Below are 21521 nucleotides of genomic sequence, written 5' to 3'. Positions count from 1 at the left end.
GAGTAACTGGCCAACAATCGACAATCTCCATACTTTGTTGACTATATCACTCGCTTCTATACATCAGGTTCTGTAGTTCCGTTTAATAAATATCGCTGAATATTATTTTAACATAAACATCGTGTCTTCCACAGATTATTAATCTTAACTTTAAGATTAAATTCTAACAACAGTCACCACGAGAAGCATTGGCGCGCTATCTATTACACCATCTACGTACTAATTAATTAGGTCCAAGTACGTGTAGCAAATTTCGTGTGAATCGATAGAGCATATTCGTAGGAATATAGGAGCCTGATATTTTAAAAATGAAACGTATAATCTGATAAGAAAACGCTTCTATACTTTGCGTAGTCGCTGTAGGTTTGGCTCGACGATCGAGACATCGATAGGAAACTCTAACATTTCATAGTCCGAATCGTCCAAATCGCTGTTAACGTACTGATTTTTATAAAACGATGGGAAACACCTCGAAAGAAGCAGAACAGAAATATCAACTAGTATAACGCTTATTACGAATTATCCGTAATCATGATTGTCAGAACGACGCGTTTACGAAATTCTAACGTTTCACAGCACGATGAAGAAATTTGTGGAAATTCTAGTGCTCTTTCAACTTGCTATTGTATAAATCTAAATAAACCAAAGAAAATCACACGAATAATTCACAGAGCGTAACAAACCGAGCTTGTACTTCGTGCAGGCACGTTATGATTTTCTTTTTACGAGGAATAGTTTCCTTCGTTATCGTCGACACAACGAGGATCTTTGAAACGGACAGAGTTGGCGAGGCACTCGGTGTAGCCGGCATCTTTCGTTCCAACGAGATTACGCGTTCGTCTTTTCGTTGTAATTAGTTGGCGAAAGCTACGGACGAGTTGAGAAAGAGATTGCAACATGGTCGAATTGGGAATTGAATATGAGAGACGAAGGGAAACTGGGTGAATCGCGTCAAACGAATGTTATCTCGTACAGCGTTCCCGCGCTGCCAACCGGAGCAGATAAGCTCGATCATCTTCTCTTCTCGCGGCGAAAGTTTCCAAGGCGTCGCCAAGATAAAATTCATAATTGCTTTAATTTCGTCGTCCGCCGTTGTCATTGCGATAGTCGTGGCACGGCGAGCCGAATTTTCCAGGAAGCATCGCCGATCCTATCGTTCCTTCGACTCCATTTCCGCTTTTATCTTTCCCCTAAGTTGCGTACGCGCCTTCGGAAGAAGGGTAATTTTAATTCGCTGCTCTCGGATCTCGAGCGCCATTTCGTCGAGTATAGTGTGAGTCAAGATAGTCGTTTGTCTCCCTTAATTTAAGAGGTACGGATTAATAATCACCTTCGAGTGTCTATTAACACTTGTAGCGAATTAGGTTGGCGATAAAGCCATCAAGTATAGCCCTTACCGAGATGTTGGAACCGTTGTTTTACGATTAATCCGAATCTGCCGAACTTGAAGAATAATTTGGCGATTCTTTTCTAGAATAAGTAACGTTATGTTTTTTTAGTTCTTCTTTTACACTGCAAAAAAACAATTAAGTGTCCTAGGAAGGATATTACACGGTTCAAAGATGTAGCGTTTCTTTTAATCGTAAGATTCGTGACTTACGAAGGAACTTACACGCTTTTGCACAAATTTTCCGAACGTTCGTTCAACCCTCCAATTCATAAATTAAATGTCTGCTAAATTTCACTGGTATCGCGAGTTTTCGATTTGGAAGTAAGTTTGTTCTCCAAACAAAGTTCGCCTTATTAGAAAGATCGAGCATGGAAATAAATCTCTTAGCTACCTGTGTATCTTGCTAATGCAGATTTGCGCCACGCCGATGATTACTCGCAATAAAGACGCCTGCTAAGTAGATTATAATTCCTCTTAGCCACCAGATTCGAGTATTTCGATAACACGATTGAGAGAATGCTGCATAATGAAAAAGTTTCGAACACGCGAAAGTACTAATGCTATGTCATTCCAAATATAAGACATATTATCTCATTTATCAATATCTGATATATCTTGTAATATCGTCTTATCTGAAAATTACGTAATAAATGACATAAAAATTGCACATCTATAAACACACCGTGTATGCAATATTTTTAAACCTGCGCAAAATATGACAAAATTTACAGTAAAAAATTTAACGTCTTTGAAACCAAGCAAATTCTTCCACTACATTTTTTCTGTAATTAATCTGTCATTTTACTCCGAATGAAACTGAGTACCGTCTCACGAGGATGTGCGCTTGAATTTCAGGTGGCTTCACCTACTATTTAACTTAGGAGTACAGGTGGTCGTGGGACTTCCCCTGGAAATGGTTCACGGAAGTCTGAGGATCGCGGCGGTTTACATGGCTGGAGTTCTTGCCGGTAAGTAATCGCTACGCGTTACAAATTGCAAAATTTTATTTCTAAGGGTAAATAGAATTTCTAATCTTGATCCAGCGACAGTATTCCCAAAATTACACTTTGCTATGCGTTAGGTATGGTTAAAAACGTTCGTAAATACGGCAATTATTATTGACAATTCATTTAGTACGTTTAACAGATTACATAGTTGACGACTCGTTTAATTTATTCGAAACTAATTGATTATATAAACTCATGCATTCGATAATACGGAAATTCGTCACATTCGTATTCAATTAATTCTCGGACATCGTTATAACAAAAGATTAAATACAAGTATCTTGTATTTAACTATTTGGATGTTTTTTTTTTTTCAAAAATATTTCCAATTCCAGCAGAGATACTTTTGCACGATAAAATCCTTCGGAAGAACGTTACATCTCGAGACCAGTCTCTTAATCGCTAAAAGTCGACAAACCCATTCTCAAAGAGTCCGAGCTTTATGAAACACGATATTTTAAACTAACTATCTAAATCGTATCGTGCGCACTAATTCGAAAATAATCATAATTACGCGTCTACAGGTAGAGAACAAGCATGTCGAACGGTATATCGTTCGAATTGAAGCAAACGAACGAAAAATAGATGTAAAGAGAGGCAGCGAATGCGTGGAGAGAATAAAAGGAAGGAAACGACGAGAGAACGTTATCCGTTGTCAACAAAATGCGATTAAACGAGAACCTCGGTCCAAGTGCATTTAACGCGCCAGGCATTCGCCAAGCCGAGGCTTGTCGATAGCTGCACGCGCGATTATGCGCCGGCATGTAATGCAGTAATGCTACAGAATGCTGGCAACAATATTCCTGAATTTAAATCACTCGGCGATTCTCACCCATATAAATGCCGTTGCAAGCGCAGCTGCAACTGCCAGGCCGCGCGACTCTATTTCTTCTCTGTAACACAATTTGTCCCTCTTTCCATTTGCCGTGTTTCGGGATTTTCCAGCATGGAACGTGTTTTTACTCTCCCCTGCCCCTCCATCTCACCACCCTCCGATCATCCCTCGTTTCCCCTCTGTCACCCTTTCCGAGCATGTTGCGTCGCCATTCTCGTTCGCTCGCTCTCTTCTCCTTCCTCGCTCTTTCCATTATTTCGTCCCTGTCGCGTGTAAAGCACGGAGAGAGGGTGGAAGAAAGAGTGAGAGAGAGAGAGAGAGAGAGAAAAGGGAGGCACGCGCGTTTCTCGTGTATCCGTGTATATCCGTAGAAACGCGTGTACCGTTGGTACACGTATCAGGACGAGAAGCAAGGGCCGCACATTCGTGTAAACCTAATTGCCATTTGCATAAATTCGATTAGACTCGGATCCCGGGTTATTAGCAGTCATGAAAGTAAAACGTTGCAAAATAGGGCGCATGAATAATAAACTCCCGCTGGGAGGTCCGGGATACATCGGACAACGTAGATGCCGGGGGATCGTAACGTTCCGCTATGCCCGGAAACTGGAAACGAAACCAACTGTGGTGACTCGGAATTACGAGAGAGAAATGAACAGAGCAACGGGTAAGAGCGAACGAGGAAAGATTTTTTGGCGGGGATTTTTGGAGTTGCGAAAAAGGACGTGTAATTGGATGGACCATATGGACGCGATGGAATTAGACATTCGTACGTATTTCGTTTGTTTCGTCGTATCTTTCGCGTAGTTAGTTTTGATGAAAAGCCAAATTTGGTACGAACGATTAAAATCGACTGGTTGTTCGTCCTGTTTTCTGGGAATTGTTTAACCTTTCGAAAACAAATGAATGAAAATACGAAAGTGACATGGACAAGAAGAAACGCGCGCTTTTGTCACATGCCAAACTTGTTCCTCTTATGTAAAAAGAAAAAACGATCTACGCTAACGCTATAAACCTATAATTTGAGAAAGTTGTCCGGAAAGCTATATTTTACAGTTACGTTATAACGCATATCCAACCATACAAGAAACAAGAAGTCGAGATCCTGTATAGATCGTAAATTCGATGATAAATTCCAATCTCGCTTTAACAAAGAAAATTTCTTACGTGCTTACGTTTATTCACGCTTCGAGGCTCGTCCAATTTTCCACGTCTCAATCTACATCGATGAAGAAAGGGAGAAAAAAGGCTGGATTTATCACACAGGACAGAGCTATCGAAATTTTCATTTTGCAGCTTCGCTTAATCATAGACCAGGCGAGAAGGTTACCTCGGAATATTGAATCGCGTAATGAGAATAAAGCGGCACCGTTCCTCGTTCGTCTTTTCTCGGAAGGTCCCCTCTGAAGTAGTCGTCCCTACTGGCTTTCTCCGGAGCCTTCGTAGCTTTCCATGTGAACAGGAGGCGGCGACAGCTTGTCTGAGGCCACCGCGACAAGATTACTTCGTATGCATCGCGGTCGCGCCGATGTAATGCGATTGTAACTAAGCAAGTGCAACGGCATCTATCGCCTTTACCTCGCTTCTCTCTTCCTTTTTCCCTTTTTCACTTACTCTTCTTTACGATCGATCAATTTGCAGCTTTTTTGCACTTCATGCATTCATAGATGAAATTTAATTACCGTCTAACGTACGATCGCTCACATAATTTAATTATTCTGAATAATTTCTAGAATGAAGATTATATAGAGAGGTACTTTACATAGAAACTGTAAAATATAGCTTCCCGGGTAGCTTTCTTGAATTTTTCAAACGAGTTAGCTACGTGCTTTCCTGTTAATCCTCTCAGAATTAAATGTTTTTTTAACCTGCGAGAACACCTCTTTTGCTCCATTAATTACGCTATACAAACCATTTTTCTCTTTTTTTTTTTTTTTTTTTTTTTTTTCGATGATTTTAACGTAACGCGCTAAGATTTGAGATTTCGCCAACAGCAAACACGTTTATCACTTATCTACCGAGTGGCTCGTTAAAGTACAACTTCGTCATAGGATAATCAAAGATTAGATATAAAGATAATAAGAAATACTCAAAGATGTTCGTTCGTCTCGTTACCGAAGAAAATTTATCGGTATCGTATCATAACATCTAACTTGCAACTTGTACAGTTTAGCTAATAACTAACACGGTATTAGATAATTGTGCAAGAAGCTCGAGGCGCCAGAAAGTTCCGGTCAATGGAAGAAAGAAATTCGAAATTCTTAGAAAGGTGAAAAGAAAGCGATGCCGAGAGAATAATTTCGAGATAAACTGGCTTAATTTCCACGTAATTTCATTCGTTCCGTCAACGGCCCCGCTTTCGAATTGGCAGCAAGACTTCGTGTCGCAGAATCACCGGCGCCGTGCCGATTGCGTGACACGGACAATTATACGACGGTATCTGCATGTCGTCGCGGAACGTTCCCGTATGCGTGATGCATTTTGCATGCACAACGAGAGACCACGGTATCCCCGATGCTAGACGGCCGTCTGTCTAGCCTTTCCCTTCCTCGAAACCCTTCAGTGCCCGTTATTTGCCCTCCAGCTTACCTTTTCGCTAATTTTCACCCTCGTCTCCCTTTAGACGACTGTTCGATCATCCCTTTCTTCTCATCGTGCAGTAGGTACCTTTTTGCTTTTGATGTAATAGACTTTTCCAAACTGAATTCAACGTCGATGGAATTATTGGACGATCCCAGTTTTTAGAAACGTATTTCGTTATTTTCATTCGTTTTTATTATTATTATTATTTTTAATGGTTATACGCGTTATATCGCTTGACCGTGATCGTGATGTTTCTGTCGTTAACCAAGATACGTTCCGACGTGTTCATTAAATTTTTCAACGTAATATTCTCGTGATATTAATTTGCGGTTCAAATGGAACGCGTCGATCAAATTTTTCTATCGTCGTTCGCTGGTTAAAAAAAAAAAAGGGCAGCCATTTATTTCAAAGAATATCGAGCCTGTTTTTAAAGCGAACCGTATTGGAAAAATTGCAAAATATGGTACGTCCCGATCTCAATTGTACACTAAAGATATTTTAGCAATTTTAAAAGCTCCAAAGAAACTAACTTTGGAAATTAATATCGTAAAGACCTTTGTTTATGGTTTCTTTGTTCTCTTCTTGGAAAAGCGAAATATAATTTGCTCGAAGTAGAGATTGCGAGAAAAATTCGAAAGATTCTAAATTTTGATTTAAAACACGGAAAATCGACCGCTTTTTCCTTTTACTTTCTCTCTCTCTCTCTCTCTCTCTCTCCCTATTTCTCTTTTGTTCACCTTTTTTTCTCAGCGAATCGTTGTACTCTATTTCATCCTTTGTCTTTTCTTTTTTTTTTGCTTCTTTTCTCTTTTATTGGATTTTCAGGCATTCGTTCGACCTATGCCATTCTATTTGTTCCGTAGTATTCCTTCTCTTTTTCTTCTTTCGGTTTGCGTGCGCTATTGTTCTTTATTCTGGTCGATGCTCCCGTTGATTTGATCAATTTTTTTTTTCTATCCCTGTCATCCTTACCGTTTCGTGTTAATTTTATCGAGCTTTTTAATCTCCTCCGCAGTTTCGTCGTTTCCATTCCCCCTTTCGTATTCGTTTTTACGGTCCCCTACGATGTGTGTAATACATGCTCATGAATTGCAAATATCGTCGGTAATATTTTAAAGCAGGGTCCGTTGGAATGTTACTTTGTTCCGTTTGTGCATACATAATTTTTTGTCATATTTATAATATTAACACGAGAGTAATGCGAAAAATAATTTCCATGCTTTTACCCGATGGCTTCATTATCCTTAAAGGGATACGTTCGAATAATGAATTTTTAATCGACCGATACTAATTATCGCTATCGATGTTCATTATTATTTCAATTCGTTTATTTTCGTTTCACACTACCTGGCCGAATTACTTTGACAAATAGTAATGAATTTTGCAAAAATACAATTCATAATACGTACGTTCGTAATACGATTAAAAAATGTATTCGTGAAAGCAGAGCATAGGAAATTTTCGTTTAATAAGGATTTAGAATTTTACCGAGTAATTCGTCATCGATTCGATGTACAAACGTAAATTCTCTCGGAAATCTTTCCCTGGACTTTTTACGAACCTCGCGATATTTATTTAAATTGCTTAAACGAAATAAACGTTAATGATGGAAAACGTGGTAAAACTTTACGACGTCGTGATAAAAAATAGTTGCGATCTTATTCGGCGAATAATTGTCCAAATTAGAAACATTTTATCGTAACAACGAATGATCAGCTTGGAATTTTAAATTTCGTAGATCGTAAAAAAATCCAGTTTCCAAGTAAGCTTGTTTGCTTGGAGGCTTCCGCAAAACGCGTTTCATACATAATACCGTGGCAGTTGTATAGTAGCTGGCGAATCTCTATGCTATTTTCTGCCAGGAGAACGCCATCATCGATTTTCCATCGTACTTCGGATATTTGCTCATCAGGAAGCGTAAAATTGAAAATTCCAAGCAACGGCATAAACTTGCGCACAGGAAACTGAAGAAGAAAGTCCGACGTATCGAGTAGATTTTATTTTCTTTCTCCGATGCAACCGCTGTTTTTCATCTTCTGTTGCCAGCTACCTTTCCTCTGTGCCGTGTTTGTTTAAAGATAGAGGAGGAGTCATTGTAACTCGCGTTTCCATACTTCCATGTCAATACCGTATTCCTTTTTATTATACGCTCGTCTTATGTTTATCATTCGTCGAGCAGAGTAGAATTACAAATTTAGAAACAGATGCTACATAAAATACGTTATGTGCTATTGCTATGTAACATGAAATTAATTGTTAAAATGTGATAAAGAAGCTGCTGCGATAAGAAGCTAGAGCCAACGAATATCAACTCAGAATCAATCGAGTCGAGTCGCTTTTTTAAACGTCCTACAAATTCATAGTCAAACAATATTTGCAGTAATAAATTTTTGCGTTTCCGAATATGAAACACAAAAATTTGCTCCTGTCTATCCATCTATTTATCTATCTATCTATCTCTTAAATGCGATTTAAACATCGAAGCTGTCTCCTGGTTGCTACTCAAACGTTTACGATAAACTAATTACGATAATTAATGTCAAACCAGGATCGTTACTAAATCTAAACAGTAATAACACATGTCCGTGGAAAGTGACACGAAGAACTAAAAAGTAAAGCTTCGAGACGAACTAACGAACCGAGAAAATCGAATAGAATGGGAGAAATAGCGAGGGATGAAGAGCTTATTTGGATAGAAAAACCGTAGACGAGAAAACTAACAAGAATATGTAGTTAAATTAGCGTACAGTTAGCAGAAAACAATATTCCATTATTATGGCAATGAAATGTAATATGCTGAAGTGAAGCGTAAAGCGTAAAGAAAAAGAACGTCGGATAGAGCAAACGATATAAAAGTTTATTAAAAAGCAGGAAAAGAAAATAGGATGGGCGAATGGCGGAGCCGATAAAATAATCCAAAAAACGTGGAAAAGTTTCGCGCGAAAGGGATGAGAATTAAGCGGGGTAAATGGAACAATGAAAAGACGAAAAAGAAACAACGACGTTGAAGGTGGAAGACTAGTGGAAGGTGGAAGAGAAACAGAGAAAAGGGGGCTTATAGAAGATGAACAATATTCGGTGTGTGTTGTTTCGATAACGACCTAACACCATCGAAAATTCCCTTCGTATTCAGCCTCCGTTTATTCCGCTCCTCTTTAATATCACTTTCGTAATCCTGGTCGCATCTGGCTTATACGCGTACAATACAGTTTAGAATTTTGACATTCGGTGCGGTAAAATGAGCGTATTGCAAGATAGATGGTGGGAGAATACGAATAGCTAGGTATATTATGCTATGTTATTTCAAACTGGTCTACCCGTTTTTAATGGAATAAAAATTCCTATTATTTTTACGTTTTTATATTTCTACCAGGTATCTCCGGTTTTTAGAAAGATTAAGCGATCATTTTTCTTGCTGCGGAATATTTTTAATTTCAATACTTTCTGTTGTTTCCTGCTGTTTGCAATTTACTTATGCGAACCCCTCCGATACGTTTTTTTTTTTTTTTTTAATTAAAAATACATTAAAAATATGTCCCTCCGTTCATGAACTACTTATTTAACAACGACAATGACAAATTTCGCGTGTACAACCCTCGTATTGCACGGGAAAATGTTACCAAAACGCGTTAACGCTCCCTCGACTCGCGTCCTTGTGTCCTCGTTTTTAATCTTTCTTTTATTGAATTCAGAACCCTAAACGCAGATACCGAGCTATTTTATTAATTTCTTAGTACCTGCTACAAGAATTCTTCACGCCGAAAGACAAATACTTCAATTTTTATTAAGACTAGAAAATTATTCGCCATATACTACCTCGACATCTCTAAAATACAGTTTCCCTCTATTGCTACTCTTTCTTATTACGAACAGTTAGATCGGGAGTCCCGGACGGCAGCCAATACATTCTCCTTTCGTTTTCCCCAGAGCCATAGACTATAGACTGTTTACGTGCCACTGGTTTCTCCCTTCTCCCGCAAACTTCGAAAACTACTTCGTTTCCTTGTCCCCGTCGATTCGCCACGAGCCCCGGAAACAACGATAAGAGGGAAATATGCTCACACTCTACACATTCTGACTTGTCCGTAGAATCAGGAGGAAGAGGATAAGAGACTCATTTGTAACTTCCCACTCACTTTACGTTATTGAATTCCATTGAATTCACATGACGAAAAGCAATTCGGAAAATTTCCCACAACTTTTTCGTTGGTACGTATCTCCTCTTCCATCTACATTCTATAATTTCACCAACTTTGAAGAATTCGAAATATTCCGTAGCACTGCAACTAAGTATCTCTTCTTAAATCGTGGAACTTCTTCTTTGTGTCTCCGATCTACGATGCGTATCCATAATGTGTATCTATCGTTCTAATACACAATTATTTTTACACAATTTCAGCGCTTAATTAATCAGCAACTCGACTTAACTTGATGGTTGATGGGTGAAGCAACAACGCCCACGAATAAGGCAAAAATGTCGCAGACCCAACTTAGAACCAGCTGCATAGCGTTAGCGCTTTAATGGACAAAATCGATAATCCATCGTCGATCGAATCGATCACAATAAAATCAATTCCCATTCTATTAAATAAAAGTGGATTTAAATTTCCTTCCAGTTTAATCAGACGCATTCTCGTGGAATTTTCATTGAAGGTTAAAATATATCGTTCTTGCGGCGGAATCGGGCATGCAGGTTCCGGGTTGGTTCCCAGGTTTCCGGACCCCAGCTCTCGGCTTCCATTACCTCCGTGTCCCTCTTTACGAATGCATCGACGTGCTTGCACTCGCCTTCTAAATGCGCGCTCTATTTTCTCCTGCCGAGCAATACGAGACGCATCGGCTGTCTTTGCAACTCCTTCTCCTCTTTATTCCATCCTGCTTTTACCCCGCATTTTTCCTCTCTGCTATCGGTATCACGGTTCTCCGGCTGAATACAGCCACGGATCCTTGAGACGGTGGAATGGTGCGCGTAAGAAAATTTTCAAACGTTTCCCTGTTATAGATTCGGTAATAGGATTCGTTGGTGCCCTGGTGAAAACGAGCGAAGTGCAACGAGAAGAACTCGCCGTTTCTGCTACGTTCGTTTCTTCGTATCATTAGTTCGTGTTAGCACGGTGTTCCATACTGTGGTTCATTTTTTTCTATCGTTTAAACGTATCTTCGGATTTAAACAAAACTAGTGCTCGAGCGAATTTCCTCTTTTTCCAATTTATGTGTATTTTTAATCTGTCTGCTAAACTTCTATAATCATTAAATAGTTAAACTCGTATAATCATCGAACTGATAGACAATAAAGACGAATTAGTTACTCAAGTGAGATCAGTTTTAGTCTTTACATGTATAAATATATAATTTACTTTGCAGACCCGTAAATAAATAAACGTCACAAGTAAAAATTTCTCTTTCGTAAGATGTTGCATTAAAATCGCCTTTTACTACCAGAATGATCTCGAACATCTGAATGTTACAATATATGTCTTGCGTATATTTGTATGTCATTAGATTAATGTATCTCTATAGTCTGCTTAACAAACACTGTTGGACTTATCAATTTTTCTATTGGACGGAAAACCGATAATACAATCGTGGACGTTGCACGTGTGTGCAGAGTCCCCATAGGACGATCCAAGTACCGACACTCTTCATACTTTTTTTTGCTATTGGTTGCGGCGCTCGTAGTTGATACTTTGCACCTGTTGCACGTGTTTCAGATCCAAGAACTATTATTGCGAGAAAAAAAAAAAAAAAGAAAATAGACGAAGAAGGCGAGGAAATATAAAAGTCGTTTAATAATATATAATACCTCGAGCGCGTAAAAATAAAATTGACGAGCATCGACGCCCATCGACTTCATTGACAGAATGAAATTTCATTTTCAAACGTCTCTTAATATCCCGCAGCTTCCTCGGATATGGTAACATTTCAGTACGTTTATATTCGAAGGTACGATCTATTCTAATTAAAGATTGTAGTCTAATTTAAGATTGACAATCTTGTCCTTAGTAAATTAATGAGAACAAAGTTTGTCGACTTTCAAGCTGTTAGAAGTACGAGTATAAAAATTCCAAAATACAAATGATATTTTTCTTATTCATCGGCGTTAACGTCGGGTAACGTAGAGTTTCGTGCGAAGAAATTAATCTTACCATTATTAAGCTTGAAGATTCGTGGAGCCCAAAGGGTAGACAATTTTTATGGTGGCATTCTCTCAGTAATAATCCCGATGTATAGTGGCTGGACAAACTCCAGTCATCTCATCTCACGGGAGCCAACCGCGGTACCTGTTACGGGAACTTAATTTTAATAGAGTTATCTATATTCAGATGTAGCATAATAACATACCGTAAATTATAACCAGCCGTTGTTACTACCATCGTATTTACTATTTTATCATTATTAGCAGCGTTAACAGTCTGTTGATTAATGGTAACGGCCCTTTCTGAATTTTGATAGCGTGATAAACAGCCAAGGATTAATATTCGTTTGTCTCTGTTTGTCTTAACGCGCAGCAATTCACTTTGTCTTTATTTTAAATAAGATTTCAAAGCGACACAGCTTTTATTATTTCTATCGAAGCAGGCATAATTCTCGTTGACGTAAGATTTCGTTGTAATTTCTAATTTTCAATAATTTTAAGGAACTTCGATGATAGATTCGTAATTCTTAACGTTTTCCTTCTCAGACATTATCTCTGTTATTTTATTTACATCGTAAAAAGTTATCTCAACGTTCATTTTATTATCTTTCTTCTGCTCTCTAAAGTTACACTTTGAAACTAAATTTCTCGAACGATTTGCTATTTCTCTTCCAACCTTCAATTCCATAAGGGATTATACGCAGCGATAGAAGCTGTACGATAATTCAATACGAACGTGCACTATCCTTCGAAGAATAAAGTTCCTCAACTCGAATTCCCCGATGAAATCCGATTCTTTCGTCGGACGTATGTAATACGTAAATTGTTAATTTCTCTGGAACTCGGTTATAGTTAGTCGATTCATTAGAGATAAGTAATTTGCTTAATACGGATAGTAACCTGTCTGATGTGAAGCGAACGTTTCCTTGCCAAGGTAGAAACACATATCCGATTTCCAACCGGAGGAAACTCTATGCACAGGTAGTTTACGAGGTTTATGGTGGTGAGCATCGCCACTACCCTATGGAGCTCCCAGAACGATACAGGTCACTCGCTAATTACTACCACTACTGCTATTATTCTCTCTGTCTGTCCTTTTCTTTCTCCTTCCTTCTCTCTCTCTCTCTCTTTCTCTCTCTCTTTCTCTCTCTCTCTCCCTATATGTTTCACAATCGAACTAGACTAACGCACGAGTAGTGCAGCTGAAATTAATAGCTTAGTAAATAATTTTATAATTAAATTCTAAAGTTGTTTCGTAGAACGAAGTAGATTATTGTCGGATAGTACGTAAAGCCAAAAGTTTCGCGGATGAGATAATTGCACGTTTGTTAATCCTCGTGGTTGATCGAATATTTCGATATTTTAGCATCAGGAGAAAATTGATTTTATTTCAATTACTCTTATTGTTGCATCGACCATTTGCGTCGGTTATTAACGACTCAACAGCGAACTTTACAATTTGTTGTACAGTTTGGTATGTTTTAGGCAGCGCAGTAGATTTTGGGTCGGTTCATTGTCCTTTAAATTGTCTCTCAAGCTGGATCTTACGCTGAATCGTTGTCTATTCATGACGTGTCTTCTGCGATGAATGATAATGTGCTCTACTGTCGGATGAACTTCGCACAGTTCGCAGGTTGGACATTCTTCTTTGTTGAGAAGATATTGGTGAGCGAGTTTCGTGTGGCCCATTAGGATTCTTGAGATTACGACATAGTCATGTCTTGGTAGAGTAAGAATCTTCTTGAAAAGGTCGCTTTGTATCGTTCTTAGTCGTGGTTTGCACGAACATTTCCATTTTTCTTTTGTCCAATTTTCGTTTATTTTCGCTCTTAGGTTAAGGAGTATAATTTCTGCGGACAAACTGTTGCAGGCTATAATGGTCTGGACCTGGAGAATTGGCTACTTCTTCGGTCACTTTGTCCGCTCTCTCGTTCCCAGCGCCATCAGACTTTCACCAACAGATTTTCTCCGACTGATTTTCTGACACAAATAAAACGAAGAGTTTTTAGAAATGGTTTGATTACGATGTGTTCGCGATGTCCGACTAGCGCGGTGGTATACTACTGGTTTCAGAACGACGTTACACTTGAGCCATAAGACGGTCGAAAAAGATGTTACATAAAAAAAAAATATTACAGAGATACGTGAGTTCTTTAAGGATAATTGGAAAGTATTTTGGTGTTGGAGATGACAAAGAAACTTTCGAACACGATAGAAATGAAGCGAAGTGCTTCTATATGATCGTTTCGCCACGTCTGACTATTATCGTGTTATACTACTAATTTTAGAGCGATGGCATGCTCGAGATATAAAGCATCCACTGTTAGATTTTCCACGTGGCGTCTATTTTTCGTCGACGTTTAACGATTTCGTTTGTAAAATATTGTTTCTCGTCTGGACATTTTTAATATTAGTAAACGTAGAACAATATCTTCCACTGAGAATTTCCTCTTCCTGAATAATTTCGTCGTATTAGATCAAATGACGCGAGAACATTCTGATATTAATCATCATTATGGTCCCGAGTAAGCATCCTGAAACTATGAATTTTCGTGACGAAACTAGTCGTAAGTTGGCTGTCTACAGCACAGTTTTCCACTGTCGGCTCTTCCTTCGGCTTCCTACTCGGAAACATCTGTTGCTTCGCACGCATGCGAAACGACGACGTGCGGTCTTTTGTTACACCGTGTAACTTGCTACAATAGAATACACTTGTGCAGAAGCGTGCATGCCAACTTGTTTCGCGAAAGTGTTAAATTTGTTATACACGAGACGAAACAATTTGTAGAATCTTCAAGATTTTCAAGGAATTTAATTTTTAAGATTGATTTCAAGATGTTGAAGGAAAACAAGTTCGTGTCAGCAAATAGAAAAGAACAAATAATAGTAGTAGTCTTCTATTTTTTTTTCCTTTTTATGAAATTTCATCGATTCGTTATTCTATAAATATCTTGGAAATTTCTTTGCAACGTGTCTAGGATTTCAAGAGAAAATATAATATTAACGTTACAACGAGATGCAAATATCCGTTGTTCTTGAAAACTAATCTTTATCGGTGTTTGTTTCAAACGATGAAAGGCTAACAGTGATAGCTGTCTCAAATATAATATTTTTACCGCAACTTGCATAATTTGATACGAGAAATGCATTTTCTTTTTATGTTCGCAGGTTCTCTGGGTACTTCGGTGTTCGACACGGACGTGTACCTTGTTGGCGCAAGCGGCGGTGTTTACGCCCTCCTCGCGGCTCATTTAGCCAACGTCCTTCTCAATTATAATAACATGGAGTTCGGCATTGTTCGATTAATAGGGATCTTTGTAATTGGTAAGATTTCGAACAAAATTTACGTTTTCGATATCTTTTTTCGGTATCTTTTTCGATATTACACGGATAGAGAAATTTGTTTAAGCAAAAGAGAAGCGTATATTGTATTAAAAAAAACGAAGATCGTAAAATTTCATACGTTTCTTTAAAAAGTTACATAGAAAGCTTTCAAGCTATACGTATAAAGCTTTTGAAAAATGTGAAAAATCTTTCCAAACTTCGAGCTCAGTTTTTTCAACCGATTTAATTTCATCCTGAACTTTTTCATAATTTGAAGGTAAAAAATTAAAAATTCGTTAAATAGAAGCTTATGGGATAACGCAAGATCTGCTTTAAGCTCGTAAAATCTACATCGATGTAATTTAACAAACAATTAAAACGCCACCTGAGATAAAAGTCTGAAGCATGTTTTGAAAAAAAGTTGAATTTAAAATCACCCTGACCACATAAATCTTCAATATTTATTTAACGATACACGGTTATCTTGTGACATAGTTTTATACTGGTATATATATGTCAGCCCTCGAAGCAAACAATAAACATTTCGTCGAAAGCAGATCTGTAACCGATATATACTTCAAAAAAAAAATTGTGCTACTTATCTAAGTCTACGTTGTAATTCAGTGCCATGTAGAACCTTTTACGCAGCTTTTGCATCCCTTTCACGCATCGTGGCTCGATGATAAAGTTTGAGAAGAGAACAACGAATTTAACACTAGTGTTACGTCGCGTGAGATGGTCCGTGCGACGTCCTCGTGGTCTGGCCACCAAAACCTATACATCGTTACACTGACCCGCAATAAACCTAAGGAACCACCATAAACCGAATCTTTTTGGCTTAATCTCTATTCATGTAAGTATTTTCGGTTTATGGATGGTCCTTAAAACAGTCCTTATGTTTATTGCACGCTCTTACAAATTACGGAGAAAGCGGATGTTCGCCTAACGAAATAGCAGGTCTTTCCCATAAACAAGGTCATCCATGAGCCACATCCGCAGAAGACTTTCTCCTCATATTTTTATTTATTAACGTTGGCTATAACCAATGGGCATCGCGGATCGTTACCCTCGCTTTTCTACCGAAAAGTGTAAACAACGAATCCGCGTTCTTAGTTCAAAAAGGCACACCCACACCGAGCTTTCCTCCTTAATAGTACGAGACGGGTCTTCTACTGTTCTTCGTGTAGTCGAGTCAACTGTCTTATCCTTAGAGCAGTCATCTACTGTTTCTTCCATCTCAGCGCAGTCATCTACTATTGCTACACACTTAGATCAGTCAAATCTATTGTTCTTCCAATCTCGACGTAGTCATCTACTGTAGCTCCAAACTTAGGCCTCATTACGGTCTACGCGACATTAACTTAATCTACTTTTTGTTTATACGAACCAGCTAGCAAGTATACAATTATCAAATATATCTTCCAACACGGCGCAATAATGAGTGAAATAAATTGTTGAAAATATATATCTTATAAGACTGATGATTACAGTTTTATTACACAACAAACACCCCTATTATCTCACAAGAAATAAGGGGATCGACCTGTTCGTGGTGTCGATTGTTATAATCGTAACGGGAATTTACGACTCCCGTTGACGCGCTTCAACGCGATCGCGTCTCCCCGCGACTGGACGAAAAAACAACTAGAACTACCGATGATTTATTTAATTAACACGAAGATATTTCTACTAAAATCAATCAAAATGACTGTTTTTTTTTTTTTTTTAATACGTAATAATAGAATATTTGTATATTTGTTGATTTATTACTTTCTTACAGAAGGAATTCCATGTTATGTAGTACATTTTTGGTATTATTAATCCATCTGGGACTGTGATCCCTAAAAGAGGGTTGACACGTTTATAAAATTGTGGAACCAGTTAGTTTGACTGGTGTGGTATATCTAGTGTGAGCATCTAGCGATCGATCTGCAATTTTCCTGATAATTGATATCATCGTATCGAATGATACGCAGTAAAAATTGTAAAAACGCGTGGCAAGTTGTACAAAACGAGGAAACTGGTTAATTGGGGTTCGATAAACAGATTGCAGCACCCTTTTACATTTTGACAAGTACCAGTCATTTTGAGTTAAAATACATAAAAAACAAAATAAAATTCATCATATTATTCTTTTAGTTATCGTTGCGAAAGTCATTACATTATTGCGGAAAAAATATAACATGAAGTAGGAATTTGAAAATAAAATTGTAAAACCAATGAATTTGGCTGGTGTGGTAGTTCCAGTTTTAATATAACTTGCCGGTTTCCCTTTGCTCGTGTTGTTAAAACAGAGGACAAAATAAGGAAAGTGTTTGTAGCAGGAGGAAATGGTACACTCTACACGCGAGTAAAACGAGCTTTGCAGTTTTCACAGCATTGCTTTAACGTCACTACGATTTTCAAAGTTTCTTGCCGACCCTGTCCTGTTAATCTCAGACAAATTTTCTAATTCTCCACGTAACACTGAAACACGGAATTCAAAATTAGTCCAGTATTTTACTCGCCGAGATTCGATATCCAATTGCCTACTCTGTCCAATTAAAATTATTCTGAATTTGAAAGGTAGGAAAGTCCTAAATAGAGAAATTATCAGATACGCACGCCCAACAACTTGATAATCCACCGACAAGTCGACTCGTCTTCCTCTTATGTAAGCAATTAGCTTGATAGACGCGCAAGTAGAAGAAACGTAAAACGAAACGATTTTCATTTTCAGCGAGTGCAGACGTGGGGTTCGCGATCTACGACAGATACGCAGCCGAGCAAATAGGCCCGCCAGTTTCCTACGTGGCGCATCTGACGGGTGCATTGGCGGGTCTGACGATCGGTTTGTTGGTGCTGAAGAACTTCGAGCAGCGGCTCCACGAACAGCTTCTCTGGTGGGTGGCCCTCGGCGTATACGCGGCCTGCACGATCTTCGCGATCATGTACAATCTCATGCATCCGGACTATCCATGACGCGAGGTCAGCTTCGCGTACGGCCAACCGCGAAATTCGTAACGCGAAGCTGACTAACAAATTGTCGAACTAACAAAGGAGGACACAGAAGAGAAATGGAGAAGAAACATGGAAGCTTGAGTCGATCGAGAGGATGGTCTAGAGAAACTGTTCTCTAACCTCGACGGAGATGAGCGAAGAAAAAAAAAAGATCTTTTCCAAGCGTCTAGTGGATTTTTTGAAGACGAAGAGAAAGAAGATAATGAAAGTCTGAACGGAGAGAAACCTCTGTTTCCGATTCCACGGCGGTCGCAGTGCAGAGCAAAGAGACGATAAGAAGATATTTTTGAATGAAAGAAAGTTGAACATTGCACGGGACGGTTTTTTGAATCGTGTACGGTGAACCGAAGTTTTTGAACGAACACGGCGAAGAAAAATTAGATGGGAAGGTTCGTTGTTTGCGAGGCTGAAGAGTGAAAAGGAGAATCGATGATAGTCCCTGTTGATAAATCGGCCTTTCCAAGAGTTTGCCTTGAGGGGAGCTTGGAAAGCGATGGAGAGCGATGGCAGATATTTCGGAGAAACTGTAAGTAAATGGTTAGCAAAACAGGACTACGATTAGAAGGAAAAATTAATGATTACGTAATGCTAGCAGGAAGAAAGAGAGATAATTTTCTAATCACTGGCATTCGCGTAAGAGGAGATTTTTAAAAGTATATTAAAATTCAAAGGAAGTCGAAGAATGAATATTTTAGCTACTTTGATCGAACTTAGTCGTCAGTACAAATTGAAAGAACAAGGAAAATGAAGATATTCGAAGGAGCCGTGACACTTGACACTCGTTGGATGTGCAAACTCGAATGAATAAAACGAGAAGCAAGAAATAAGAGGGAAAAATACAAATAAAAACGAGAGAGTAGAAACAAGAAAGACAAAGAACACAGACCGGAAAGAAAACACTGTGCGACAACAAATCTCATTATTTTCGAATACAATTTTCGCGAGATGTTTCCCTTATTCGTCGAAATATCGCGTAATTAAAACGATACAAATAAAAAATTACTTTCGTGTCTCTCTCTCCCACGTCGGGACAAATTCAACAGCGCATAGAATAATTAATTAATTAATTCATTAAAATACCAAGAAGAAAATCCCTTTCGTACGCGCATACACGTCATGGTTCGCATCGACTCTACCTATCCTCTCCAAGTCGAAGATTGCAACTACGAAAGAACGAATCTGTCACGGAGAAGATAATAAAAGAAATCGAAAAATTTGAATGATACAACCGATCCCTTCCCCTCGAGCGTCAGCAATTTCCTACTTTCCCGGTGAGAAACCAAAGATTCGAGATACCTCTGGGAATCCGTTTACGGGACCCAAATTGTCGTTCGAATTACGATAACCACGAAAACTCGCGATTCATCGAGCAGAGAGAGTGAGAGTGAGAGAGAGAAAGAAAGAGAGAAAAGAAATGGAAAGGAATGGTATAAGAAAAGAAGAGAAGAACGATGAGAAGAAGAAAAAAAATCTTCGTTTAAAGGATTCGTTTCGGGGGGTTGGGAGGGGGGTGCGGACGACACGAGCGTAGAAGGAGACGCGATTCTTCTTTCCGGATTATTTTCTCGCTTATCGGCCGCTTTCGTGGCACGAAGAAAACCAAAGAATCCTAGCGAACAACCTCTTTTGTCCTTTTCAATTTCACTTCTCGAACGAAGACGGACGACAAGCGGAGAACAACGGAGATAGAGGCGAAAAGATGTTCCGGAGGAAGCCTTCGCGATGTCGAGGGAAACAAGGTGTCCAGATACAAGAAACCGAGAGGAGAAGCAAGGGGGGACGATCGATCGTCTCTCTGGTCACGAGGAAACCGAAAGAAGAATAGTCTTTTCGTTGCTATTCGGGGATCGATCCTGGTAGCAACGATCTTTCTTGGGAATCGAACGGAACGTCGTGCAAATGAAAAAAACCAGCAGATTAAAGAATCGAACGTCTCCTACCGGCGTCTTCTCTTACGGCTGACGATCGCAAGGATTTGCCTTGGTCGTTGGAAAATTCGTTCGTTTAACGAAGTTGAATCCGACAACTACCAAGCACGATGATCTTTGTTTATTAATAATGATAATAATTAATAAAAGAAGAACTTCAACGTTCTTCGTTTCAAATACATCTCGAGGCGCGAAATTCGAACAGCGACCGCGCGCCGCTGCCTTTAGTTATCTTCGGGGCATTTACGTAATTATCGCGAAACGCAGTGCTCGTCGAGATGCGTTTTTAAGAGAGAGAGAGAGAGAGAGAGAGAGAGAGAGAGAGAGAGAGAGAGAAACTGGTTCTGTTCTTCATCTTCTACCGACTGCCGAACATCCACGATCATCACTAAGGTGCGATCAAGATGTGATCAAAGCTGTCTCCTCCAGCGTGTTTGTGACCGAGCGATCGATTCGCGCTCTAATCTGTATACCATTGTAAATAATTCTGTACATAATCAAAACGGCGGACATCCCGCCATGTGTATGCACGAGTGTGCGTGTGTGTGTGCGTGCGTGCGCGCGAAAACGAATGCGAGAATATAATATAAGCGCGTTGGACCGAAGTGAATCTCGGTCGACCGCGCGGTCTAGTCTGATAATCGCGAGATTGCGTGGTTGCTCGTATAAAACAAGAGAACGATAAGAGAGAAAAAGAGAGAGAGACAAATAAGAAACGAATATCAAGTATTTTGAATTTGGTGTTTCGCGAAATAACAAGATTTTCTTAGAAAAATTTGCTTAAGAAGATACGATGAGGATTCGCGAGTTTTGTGGGGCAACTTTCTCGAGCTTTGTCCATATTCTATGTCCCTGTTCATATTATAATTTAGTAACATGATTTATCGTCGACCTAAAATTCAAGTTTCGTTAGACGAGAGTTTCGAAGAACGAGCTTAGGCCCATTCGAAGAAAGAAAATCATCGAACAGCGAAACGAAGAAGCTTGCGTGAATGATCGAAGAATATCGTTGCGATTATAGCGAGTTCTTCGTGAAACAGATGTGTTCACTCTATAAAGGCCCATTTGTAATTAAATTGCGTATAACTATAAGGTGGTTGCGTTATGGTCGACTAGTTGTACCGCGGATCTTTGGAAGCGCGTGTTTTTCGCTTTTTTCTTAACTTATTTGCTTATTCTCGTTCTTCGTCGCGCGTATATTCCTAGTAAATACGAAAGCTTCTATTTATTGATACTTTCTCGTCGATAAAAGTGTGCCGGTGATTTCGTCGCGACTTGGATCTCCTCGAGTCCGCTCCATTCGTTAATCCACGTCCTC

General features: G+C 39.0%; 1 protein-coding gene across 3 annotated transcripts in view; it reads left to right on the top strand.

Annotated features, from left to right (window-relative positions):
• The window catches only part of Stet (stem cell tumor), a 499705-nt gene extending 479200 nt beyond the window's left edge, over nucleotides 1–20505 (top strand). For all 3 annotated transcript variants that reach the window (XM_072017209.1, XM_072017208.1, XM_072017207.1), the window contains 3 exons: nucleotides 2246–2358; nucleotides 15120–15275; nucleotides 17995–20505. In XM_072017209.1, the coding sequence (XP_071873310.1) occupies nucleotides 2246–2358; nucleotides 15120–15275; nucleotides 17995–18236 (511 nt within the window). In that variant the 3' untranslated portion in view covers nucleotides 18237–20505. The remainder of the gene's footprint in view (nucleotides 1–2245; nucleotides 2359–15119; nucleotides 15276–17994) is intronic.
• The last annotated feature ends 1016 nt before the right edge of the window (nucleotides 20506–21521 follow it).

This window comes from Bombus fervidus, chromosome 14 (assembly GCF_041682495.2).
Source record: "Bombus fervidus isolate BK054 chromosome 14, iyBomFerv1, whole genome shotgun sequence".
Taxonomy (NCBI): domain Eukaryota; kingdom Metazoa; phylum Arthropoda; class Insecta; order Hymenoptera; family Apidae; genus Bombus; species Bombus fervidus.
This window is presented reverse-complemented; position numbering and strand designations above follow the sequence as displayed.